This window comes from Babylonia areolata, chromosome 12 (genome assembly GCF_041734735.1).
Source record: "Babylonia areolata isolate BAREFJ2019XMU chromosome 12, ASM4173473v1, whole genome shotgun sequence".
Taxonomy (NCBI): Eukaryota; Metazoa; Mollusca; class Gastropoda; order Neogastropoda; family Buccinidae; genus Babylonia; species Babylonia areolata.
In genome coordinates this window covers 29749200-29760824 of record NC_134887.1, presented here as the reverse complement: position 1 = coordinate 29760824, position 11625 = coordinate 29749200, and the positions used below count along the sequence as shown (strand labels likewise).

The window sequence follows — 11625 nt, the reverse complement described above, 5'->3', positions numbered from 1 at the left end:
GTGTTTTTGGAGGTGGGGGCTGGGGGTGGGGGTGGGGAGTTAGGGGGAGAAGGTGCCATTCAGACTGGTGTTGGTGGAGGTGGGGGGTGGGGGTGGGGTGGGGAGTTAGGGGGAGAAGGTGCCATTCAGACTGGTGTTTTTGGAGGTGGGGGGTGGGGGTGGGGAGGGGAGTTAGGGGGAGAAGGTGCCATTCAGACTGGTGTTTTTGGAGGTGGGGGGTGGGGGTGGGGTGGGGAGTTAGGGGGAGAAGGTGCCATTCAGACTGGTGTTGGAGGTGGGGGGTGGGGGTAGGGGGGGTGTTAGGGGGAGAAGGTGCCATTCAGACTGGTGTTTTTGGAGGTGGGGGGTGGGGGTGGGGTGGGAAGTTAGGGGGAGAAGGTGCCATTCAGACTGGTGTTTTTGGAGGTGGGGGGTGGGGGTGGGGTGGGAAGTTAGGGGGAGAAGGTGCCATTCAGACTGGTGTTGGTGGAGGTGGGGGGGTGGGGGTGGGGGAGGAGTTAGGGGGAGAAGGTGCCATTCACACTGGTGTTTTTGGAGGTGGGGGGGTGGGGGTGGGGTGGGAAGTTAGGGGGAGAAGGTGCCATTCAGACTGGTGTTGGTGGAGGTGGGGGGTGGGGGTGGGGTGGGGAGTTAGGGGAGAAGGTGCCATTCAGACTGGTGTTGGAGGTGGGGGGTGGGGGTAGGGGGGAAGTTAGGGGGAGAAGGTGCCATTCAGACTGGTGTTGGTGGAGGTGGGGGGTGGGGGTGGGGAGGGGAGTTAGGGGGAGAAGGTGCCATTCAGACTGGTGTTGGAGGTGGGGGTAGGGGGGGAGTTAGGGGGAGAAGGTGCCATTCAGACTGGTGTTTTTGGAGGTGGGGGGTGGGGGTGGGGTGGGGAGTTAGGGGGAGAAGGTGCCATTCAGACTGGTGTTGGAGGTGGGGGGTAGGGGTAGGGGGGAAGTTAGGGGGAGAAGGTGCTGTTCAGACTGGTGTTTTTGGAGGTGGGGGGTGGGGGTGGGGGGGGAGTTAGGGGGAGAAGGTGCCATTCAGACTGGTGTTTTTGGAGGTGGGGGCGGGGTCAGGGCTGCACAGGGAAGTGCCGGAGCCGCCAGCCATGGGGCTGGGCGTGCGCACGTTGCGGAACTTCTGCTGCAGCACCGTCACCAGGGCCCGGTGCAGGGGCTCCGTGGGCACGCGGGGCCCGTTCAGGGTGCGCAGAGGGGTGCCCCCCGGGGACCTGCACCAAACAGAATTTACCCAGTTTACACGATTCCCACACACGCCAAAATGTAAAAAAAAGAAAAGAAAAAAAAAAGGTCCTGTGTATATCATGAAAATAAAATTCCAACACTTTTTTCCAGACCAGACTGGACATATTCCCTACCAAACCCAAAGCGAAACTGAATGAAGGATTTGCCTGCAACACTGCTGATGAAAGACATTGGCTGATACAACTGCATCCATGTAATGTTCAAGTTGCACCACTTCTTTTTTGTGTAATTCATTAGGCTCTTCGTTGAATGGTGCTGGTCAAAGGTTTTATTGAAATTCCAAGACCGTTATTTGTTGTTTTTTTGGCTGCTCCGTCATCTACACCATTTCAGTGGCATTACTTCCACGCTGCTCATTCCAAGTCGTCATCCACACCATTTCAGTGGCATTACTTCCACACCATTTCAGTGGCATTACTTCCACGCTGCTCATTCCAAGTCGTCATCCACACCATTTCAGTGGCATTACTTCCACACCATTTCAGTGGCATTACTTCCACGCTGCTCATTCCAAGTCGTCATCCACACCATTTCAGTGGCATTACTTCCACACCATTTCAGTGGCATTACTTCCACGCTGCTCATTCCAAGTCGTCATCCACACCATTTCAGTGGCATTACTTCCACACCATTTCAGTGGCATTACTTCCACGCTGCTCATTCCAAGTCGTCATCCACACCATGTCAGTGGCATTACTTCCACACCATTTCAGTGGCATTACTTCCACACCATTTCAGTGGCATTACTTCCACACTGCTCATTCCAAGTCCCCCTATACACAGCCACACCCAAGTTTGTCTGTCACAGCCCCAGCATCAGCAGTTCACAGGAAACCATCGATGTTAGGTCGCCAGGAGGCCACACACCAGAGGAGACACTACACTGCTGCTGAGTCACTTCGGTGGTGTTCAGTAGTGCCTGTTCTGACGAACTTAGGATACCACCCACTAAGTCCCCTACTGATGACAGTAACTGCTTAGTCACTGAGCCAGACTGAGTGAGTGTCCCCCCCAGAGTGGAGACCACCACCATGTCCCTCCAACGACAGTCCCTCATGAAATCTGCCAATGTCTCAGACCTTGACAGGACTCACCATCAGCACAGAAGTGGAGATGGATTGAAACGAAGGTTACCATGAGGGGACATGAAAGGCCAGAGAATTTGGAACTTTTTCTTTATATTGAAGACGGAGGAGGATAATAATGTATCTGCTGCTATGCTGGTCCATTAGGTTTGGGATTAAGTGACAAGGCTGTACTCTAGACTACACTTCCTTTCATAACAATATCCCGTAGTTTACCAGGCCCAAGTTAGATACTTACAGACACTCACTGTGCTGGTCAGGAACTTTGAGCAGGACACCCAGACACCACACACCTCACCACACAACATACCTCACCACAGCACAGGACTGACCTGAGAACCTGGGTACAGCGCAGTCTGGCCAGAGGGTTGGAGGACATCAGCTCACTGTGAAGGCTGCTCACACTGCCTGTCGACACACTGGACCTGAAACACACACCACCACAGTAACCAAGATGTACCCACCCCCTTTCCCCAACTCTTAATAATAATAATCATAATAATAGTTTATTTCTATAGTGCCTTTCATCAAAATACAATAATGCTCAAGGCACTTTACGCAAGCAAAATGTAACATTAAAAAGAAACACTCTGAACAAAATCACAAACACATATAAAAATCTCCAAAAACCATTCCATGTGAACAACACAGCCACCCCCAGCAAACTGCGAACCCTTGAGGCGTTATGGCAGAATAAAGTGCTGGACTTCTGATCCAGTGTTCACCAGTGATCAGGGTACTCTGAGGCCCTGTAATGGTGTGTCCTTGGGAAAGGCACTTCATTCCGATTTCCCCATGTGTGAATGGGTACCTGACTTCAGTTGGAGAATGTTAAAGATGTGGAAGGAGAGCCCTTGACACAGTGGATATGAATTCACTTCCCAAGAGGCCGTGAAAGGCTTCAGACCTTTTTTTTTTTTTTTTAACCCCCTACTCCTGAATACCAACACTAGAGTAAGAAGGGAAAGGAAACCAGCTTGCACAGTACTGAACTACTCACCAACCAATCGTTTGACAGAGTCTCTGCAGCTGGCACCAATCAAGGAATGACTGTGAAAACATGGGGGGAAAGAGAAAGGATGCTATCTTCTCTTCTTTACCCAGACAAGTACAGTGGAGAAAGATATTCCAGAAAGACAATGATGCTTTGAACATTTTTATTGCTTTCGTGGATTTGATAAATATAAATTTGTACTCACAAGGTGCGTTTGTGTTTCTTTACAACTGGTAGGTCCATCTCTGGCGTAATAAACTAAAACAACGAAAAGATGAAAAAAATATCATTTGATGTAAATTTCCTGTTGTTTTTACATCAAGGCATATATCAGTAGCCAACAGACTTAAATAAATATTAAACAAGGAAAAAAAAAAGAAATACCCACCACAAAATTGAGAATGGTCTCAAAACCATTTTTGTCTGTTCAAGCTCAATAAGATAGTAACTTTTAGATTTTAGGGTTTACTTTATATAAAAAAAAAAAAATCAATCACAATATCATATTCAATACCCAAATTAATTACATATACACAAACCCCAAAATAAAACAGAAAATTACCTATTTCTACACCACTAGCTACACTTTCACTGGACATTTTCTCTGTAAACACGAGCAGAATATGATACCATTTTATAAGCATTGTGTCAAGCATTAACATTTCAAACATCTTTCCTTCTTTTGGGAAATTGGAGGACAAGCTGACTCTTGCCAAGGGAAAACCAGATGAGCACATCCTTTTTTTGATGGGGGTATCATCAGAAAGAAATGTGAACAATAATCATGCACAGCAACAACCAGCCATCTTCATTGCAGTGCTATACACATTTTAGGAGGGTATTATCAGAAAGAAACGAGAACAGAAATCATGCACAGCAATAACCAACCAACCTCGTTGTCAGAAGGAGAGGAGGGCGCGGTGCCGGAAGGAGTTACCTTCCCACCACCATCACCACTGTCCCCAGATCCCTCCACCTCCTTCCCCTTCGGTTGGTCGTCAGACGTGGGTACAGGACCTCCACCTAATGACTTCTTCCTCCGCACAGAGGTCAGAGGTGACCGCACCAACACGCACCCCCCACCTTCCCCCTCCTCCCTTGACACGCTCCGTCTCCTCTTGGCCTGAGGACCTCGGGAGTTCCTGTCAGCAGCTGCTCTGTGCTGTGGGAGGAGAGGGGGAGGGGGAGGAGGAGGAGGTGGTGGTGGGGGAGGGGCGGTCACCAGCGGTGGTTCCTGGGAGGGAGGAGGGGTGTCGACAGGGGGGCCACCAGTCTTGCTGGGCAGAACGGCCATGACGGGGGGAGGCGCTCCAACCAGCTTGGCCAGGCCCACAGGGGCGTCAGGTTTTCTCTTCCCTGCAGACCTCAGCACCCTCTCTCTGATGTCCTTCCCTGGCGGAGTGGTGGTGGTGGACCCGTGTGTGTCTGACCCCAGTCTTTTACAGCGCAGGGCCTGCTGGGAAGGCAGCACAGGCGTGTCTCCTTGCTCCGACACTTCAACCATTCTGCTGCGGGCAGCTATTCGCTTGGAGTACCGACGTCCTTTACTTTCTGAGATAAGATAAAAATATATACATATATAAAAAAAAGGAAAGAAAAGAAAAATTTTCTTCTCAGCCTTTCATATTTCAGGTTTTTCACATAAAAAAAAACCTGACATACTTCATGAACAAATCTAAATTCAGATGATACAAAAAAAACCACCCTAAAATTAATTAAGTGTAGAACTGAAACCTTAACCCAGCCACACACACAAAAAAAGAACTTTTATAAATGAATCCTCCCTCTTCTGCTTCTATGAGTACAACACATAACAAGATACATACATACATGTGTGCATGTATGCTTACAAGTGCATGTTCATATGTTGACTGCATACATGAGCAGTCACTGTTATAGAGTTTATCCACCCATTTCATGCAAAATGAAACTAAGTTTTCTCATTATTCCAGACCAAGTAATTTTCAAGTACTGAAGGCAGGTTAAACCAAAAAACAAACAAACAAAACAAAAAAAAACACAAAAAACAGAAACACATTGTTTCTGAATGGACTGATATAAAATTTGGTGTGCATTTTGTACAATGATTGCTGAAACGTTTGAAAAGTGTAAACTGAATAAAAGATTTCCTTCCCTTACACCAGGTTATTACTTTCTCCTGAATATTGTCACCACCAGAACATTACCAGTTCCATTCCAAACACACTGGTTCTTTGTACAATGACAAACAGAACAGAACCAGTTCCTTGTTCCATGGTCTCTGTGTGTGCACACTCCCTTAAAAAGGAACACTAACAGACTTTTCTCCCTTCGATAAAATGGTTTAAGTGAACTGGAACTAAAGTATGGTTCAAGACACAAGTTTCTCATTCCACAGTGTCTGTACAGACTGACATCACAAGGGACTGGCAAGGAAATGTGAATTCACCCTCACAGTAAGTGAAGGCTTTCTGTGTTTCTGCTGTTAATCCACCCTCATAGTAAGTGAAGGCTTTCTTTGTTGTTACTGTTAACATACCCTCACAGTAAGTGAAGGCTTTCTGTGTTTCTGCTGTTAACTCATGCTCACAGTATGTGAAGACTTTGTGTTATTACTGTTAACATACCCTCACAGTAAGTGAAGGCTTTCTGTGTTGTTACTGTTAACATACCCTCACAGTAAGTGAAGGCTTTCTGTGTTGTTACTGTTAACATACCCTCACAGTAAGTGAAGGCTTTCTGCGTTGTTACTGTTAACATACCCTCACAGTAAGTGAAGGCTGTCTGTGTTATTACTGTGAACATACCCTCACAGTAAGTGAAGGCTTTCTGTGTCATTGCTGTTAACATATCCTCAAAGTTAGTGAAGACTTTCTGTGAGCTCATCCCCAGAGTAAGTTAAGGCTTCCTCTGAACAACTCTCCCTGAGAATAAGTGAAGACTTTGTGCGTGGAATTACCCTCAGAGTAAGTGAAGGCTTTGTGTGTGAACTCACCATCAGAGTGAAGGCTTTGTGTGTGAACTCACCATCAAAGCGAAGGCTTTGTGTGTGAACTCATCAGATTAAGTGAAGGCTCTATGTGTGGACTCATCCTCAGAGTAAGTGAAGGCTTTGTGTGTGAACTCACCAGATTAAGTGAAGGCTCTATGTGTGAACTCACCATCAGAGTAAGAGAAGGCTCTATGTGTGGACTCACCCTCAGAGTAAGTGAAGGCTTTGTGTGTGAACTCACCATCAGAGTAAGTGAAGGCTCTATGTGTGGACTCACCCTCAGAGTAAGTGAAGGCTCTATGTGTGGACTCACCCTCAGAGTAAGTGAAGGCTCTATATGTGTGGACTCACCCTCAGAGTAAGTGAAGGCTCTATGTGTGGACTCACCCTCAGAGTAAGTGATGGCTCTATGTGTGGACTCACCCTCAGAGTAAGTGAAGGCTCTATATGTGTGGACTCACCCTCAGAGTAAGAGAAGGCTCTATATGTGTGGACTCACCCTCAGAGTAAGAGAAGGCTCTATATGTGTGGACTCACCCTCAGAGTAAGTGAATGTTCTATGTGTGGACTCACCCTCAGAGTAAGAGAAGGCTCTATATGTGTGGACTCACCCTCAGAGTAAGTGAATGTTCTATGTGTGGACTCACCCTCAGAGTAAGAGAAGGCTCTATATGTGTGGACTCACCCTCAGAGTAAGTGAATGCTCTATGTGTGGACTCACCCTCAGAGTAAGAGAAGGCTCTATATGTGTGGACTCACCCTCAGAGTAAGTGAATGCTCTATGTGTGGACTCACCCTCAGAGTAAGAGAAGGCTCTATATGTGTGGACTCACCCTCAGAGTAAGTGAATGCTCTATGTGTGGACTCACCCTCAGAGTAAGAGAAGGCTCTATATGTGTGGTCTCACCCTCAGAGTAAGTGAAGGCTCTGTGTGTGGACTCATCCTCAAAGTGCTCTCTATATGTGGACTCACCCTCAGAGTAAGTGAAGGCTTTCTGTATGTCTGTCCTCAGCTGGTTCAGCTGCTGGGTGGAGTGTTCTGGGGACACCAGACAAGCTGGGTACTGCTCCCCATGCAGCAAACTCATCATCTTCACCTGAAACACGCACAATCTACATGAAATGCTATCAGAATGGAGACAGACTCACAGCCTGCGCTCTCAAAGAAAACAGAATGTCAATATATAATGTGCGCAGTGCCCTTGTGGTAATGTGTCCACAAAGGAGGCAAGAGAATCTGAGTACACAGGTCTGAATCCCACACTCGCCAGTATTTTACCCACCCTCCACCAGACCTTGAGTGGTGGTTTGGATGCTAGTCAATCAATGAGATGATAAACTGAGGTCCAGTGTGTAGCATGCACTCAGTTCACATAAACAAACTCTCAGCAACAAAAAAGCTGTGCCTGGCAAAATTCTGCAGAAAAATCCACAATGACAGAAAAACAAATACACCTGCAGGCAGACAAAAAAAAAAAAAAGAAGAAAAAAAAAGGCATTGCACTGTATCGATGCACTCTCCCAGGGAAGGGCAGCCCACATTTCACACAAAGAAATCTGTTGTGACAAAAATAAACGTATCTATCCGTGAATGGCTACCTGACTTTGGTTGGGGAAGATTAAAATGGCAGAAGTAGAGGATGCTCCTGAATACCATCAGACTTACCTTCAAATATGAAAACATTCCAGCATTCTCTAGTTCCTCCTGTTTCCTTTTGCGAATGATACGGAAGTATGCTTCAGGGTTCTGCTGGAGATAGCTGCACAGATCCTGAACAGACAGCACAAAAACAGCACGCTAGCTGAAATATTTCCACATGTTTTCATGGCTGCTGTTAAAAAACAGTGTTGTCTTTTTCTTTATTTGAATACAATTTAAATCAATAACTTTCAGACAGCTAATCGCCTAATGGCTACTTGGTTTAGTAGTTATATAGAAATACACACTACCAGTATGGCAAATTAAAAAGAATTGAAAAGAACAGATCTTTGCTCATTGGGTATATTTCAGAGAACAGCAAAACAACTGAAGAAGCTATACCATAATCATATAAAATCACTCAACAGAAAGTACAATCATTAATCAAAACTGAAATCAAATTATTCATGATTATTTTTTGTTATTTAACTTATCATCTTTGTTTTATGTAGACATAATAAAGGCTCTACAGACTTTTTACGGTGAGCCAAATCAGATGGAACATTAACCCAAGACAAACTGATAATTCATAGGTCAAAGTGTTTGAAGCCTTCAGTGATGTTGATAATGAACAGTGCTGACTCAACAGTAAAAGTGTCTGAAGCCCTCACACTCACAGTGAGTCAGAGGCAGTTCACAGATGTACAGCTGACACTTTTTGTGATAGAGTGGTTGCTCTCATCATTGGTGACAATATCTCTGGCAATCAAGCACTTAAAAATAAAAATCAATTGATAAATAACAACTTTAAACAAGATTGTTGTTAAAAAAAAACAAAAAACAACAACAACAAATAAACAAAACGAATAGAAAAGAAATGAGCAACACTAACAAAACTAGAATTCAGGTTGAATGATTCTTCATCTGACACAATGGCAACTTACATTCAAGGCCTTCTCAGTCTCTTCAGATGTCTGCTCTTCATATTCTTGCTCTGATATCTGTTTGCAAAACGTGGCCGACATTTCCTCTGCTTCATCAAACTCATCCAGATTTTCTACCCTTGGATCCTGGGCAGCCATCTTGGGTCAAGGTCAAGAAATGTGTCAACAGTTATGTTTGTTTTCTTCAACTCCTGCAATAAGAAAAGCAGTTATTCAGAAAAGGAGCAGGTTTAAATAGCACAGCTCTGAAAATGCCCCAAAGTCTACCTCTACGCTGTAATGGGGAACAAAAAACTGTTCTGTGTTCAATTATTTTTATGGGAACCCCTGCCCCCCCATCTCCCCTCCCCCTCTTTATCTTAACAAAAAACCAAAAATCATGAAATAATATTCTCCAAATTATAATTTTCTCCCTTGGTAAATGCCACAAAAATGTAGCTCGAGGCATTTACTTCTGATAGAATGTTTCTCCTCTGCGAAGTGAAAAATGTGACATAACATGACAAAGAAATGGTAATAAAATGATTGTTTCTTAAAGTGTTCCATGCAGTATGAGTTATTAATCACTGTTATTAGTGTTAGGGTGGCCAGGTTCTGTTTTGTCCAATTGAGCGTTGGTTGTTCAGGGGTTCTTATTGTGTGGAAAGTTCAAAAGAATGAATGATTATTTTCTGAAGGCTCTTTCAGCTATTCTCATTCATTGATAACTTCTGTCAGTAACTGAATGATGTGAATCAGCAATAATCATATTGCTCCCTGAGCTTATGAAGGATCCATGATGAACAGGGATGAAGATGGGTCATGGAAAGGGGCAGAAAGACATGCTTCCTTGGATTTCACATGACAACAACAAGTGTCTGGTTTATTTTATGGTTAAGAAATAGATTTTTATGTACTGATTATTGCATATGACATGAGGCTGGAATGAATGAGTGAACTCAACTTTGTCACTAATGGAGCAATGGGAGTTGGAAAGTTATGAGTGGTTTGAGAGGACACATAATCATAATGAAATATGCCTCATGTGCATAAATGAATGTGGTGACCTTTCGTTCATTTTTTTTCTTGAAAAGTGATCTGTGTTTGGCCAAGGCCATGGATAAATAATTTCAAAACAAAACAGCACACACACACACAAAATATCCCCACTGATCAAGGACATGTCCGGTATGATACGCGGGACAAAACCCACCAAAAAAAACAAAGGCCTTGCAAAGTCCTTTGTACTATTTTTGTGTCGTGTGAGTACAGAACAAACTAAAAACTGTGGGTGATATATTTTTCTGGTCCTTTGGTTTGGCAGGATCACTCGCGAATCGGTTGTGCCAGCATTTCAAGCAGTTACTGTGAGTGTGAACCAAACGGCTAAGATTCAAAACGTGAAAATTACAAAGACATTTATGACAATTAGACTATTTAGTTCAGTTTACAAAATAGTATATCATGTCAGAACCTTGATAAGGTCCGACTGTGTGTTCACACTTGTCCACAAACAACTTACTTTCGCAGCAACGTCATCGAGGGATTTACAAATTGCCCGCCATATTCATGTGGTTACATAAAAAGTATGGAATTGCAATTAAACTCAAGGCTGCCACGATATCGAAAACGAGCCCTCAATTAATGTATGGTAATCTGGTGTGGGTTTTTTTGTTTTTTGTTTTTTTAAATCATGGATAAGTTGTTAATTAGATATTTGTCAATAGACTTACCATCGTTTTATGTTCTGTGATGTATTTAATATTTCCAGATCAGAAAACGAAAATGAAAGTACATAACATTTCGATCATCGTCAATATTAACGTTGTTTCATCGAACGTTTTTCTTCTTTGCTGCTAATACAGAATTATTGAAAATTGCTGGCAGACCTATGAGCATCGAGACAGCAGTCTGTAGTGGTGGATGGAGCCACTTCCAGTCCTGTTCCTGCAGAATCTGGAGTTCCCCAAGGCTCTGTTCTTGGGCCTTGCCTGTTCCTGCTCTACATCAACGACATGTCGACTGGACTGTCCTCCACTGCTCGTCTCTTTGCTAATGATACTCTGTGCCACAAAACCATCTCCTCCACCAGGGACCAGCAAGCCCTACAAAAGGGTCTCGATTACCTCGCAGAATGGGAGCAGAAGTGGCTTATGAGCTTCCATCCAGACAAATGTCAGACACTGCGAGTGAGCCGGAAGAGAGATCCCCTACCATCAGAGTACACCTTTCGTGGCCACACCCTTGATGTAGTCAGCAAATCAAAATACCTCGGCATCACCATCACTTCTGATCTTAAATGGACCCCTCACATCTCCAATGTTTCCAACCGAGCCAACAAGACCTTGAGGCCTACTGAGACGGAACCTGAAAGTAGGCTCCCAGCGCATCAAACAGCAAGCCTACCAAACACTGGTCCGCCCAACCCTGGAGTATGCCAGCTCTGTGTGGGACCCATATACAGAGAAGGACATTAACAAACTTGAGGCAGTACAACGCCGGGCTGCTCGCTGGGCGACCCATCGACACAGGAAAACATCCAGTGTGCAAGACATGACGGAGACTCTTCAGTGGTCCCCCCTCAAAGAGCGAAGGAGAAAGGCAAGACTGGTTAACTTTTATAAGTTCCACAGCGGCAGTCTTATCATCAACACATAACCACAAGCCCTCTCAAAATCCTTCAGCATCCACGGGGTCCCGAGGATCGCACCCAGCAGCGTACCATCTCTCCAACTGCAGGACACTGTACAGACAAAAATCTTT

The 11625-nt window shown here is 44.8% G+C and overlaps 1 protein-coding gene across 1 annotated transcript; it reads right to left on the bottom strand.

Annotated features, from left to right (window-relative positions):
* Window positions 1-1005: 1005 nt before the first annotated feature.
* LOC143287888 (uncharacterized) lies at window positions 1006-9068 on the bottom strand. The gene is made up of 7 exons (XM_076596127.1): window positions 8884-9068; window positions 7967-8071; window positions 7274-7397; window positions 4222-4880; window positions 3535-3587; window positions 2668-2760; window positions 1006-1216 (listed from the first exon to the last, which is right to left on the bottom strand). Exons 1-7 carry the CDS (start codon window positions 9019-9021, stop codon window positions 1006-1008), a joined length of 1383 nt encoding a protein of 460 aa, XP_076452242.1. The 5' UTR covers window positions 9022-9068.
* Window positions 9069-11625: the final 2557 nt, after the last annotated feature.

Bases quoted from the DNA above. Each gene is read 5' to 3' on its own strand.
- LOC143287888 (XM_076596127.1), bottom strand. From the start codon at position 9,021: ATGGCTGCCCAGGATCCAAGGGTAGAAAATCTGGATGAGTTTGATGAA. The intron at 8,072-8,883 runs GTAAGTTGCCAT...CTGTCTGTTCAG, and splicing joins AGACTGAGAAGGCCTTGAAT to GATCTGTGCAGCTATCTCCA. The intron at 7,398-7,966 runs GTAAGTCTGATG...TGCGTGTTTCAG, and splicing joins GAATGTTTTCATATTTGAAG to GTGAAGATGATGAGTTTGCT.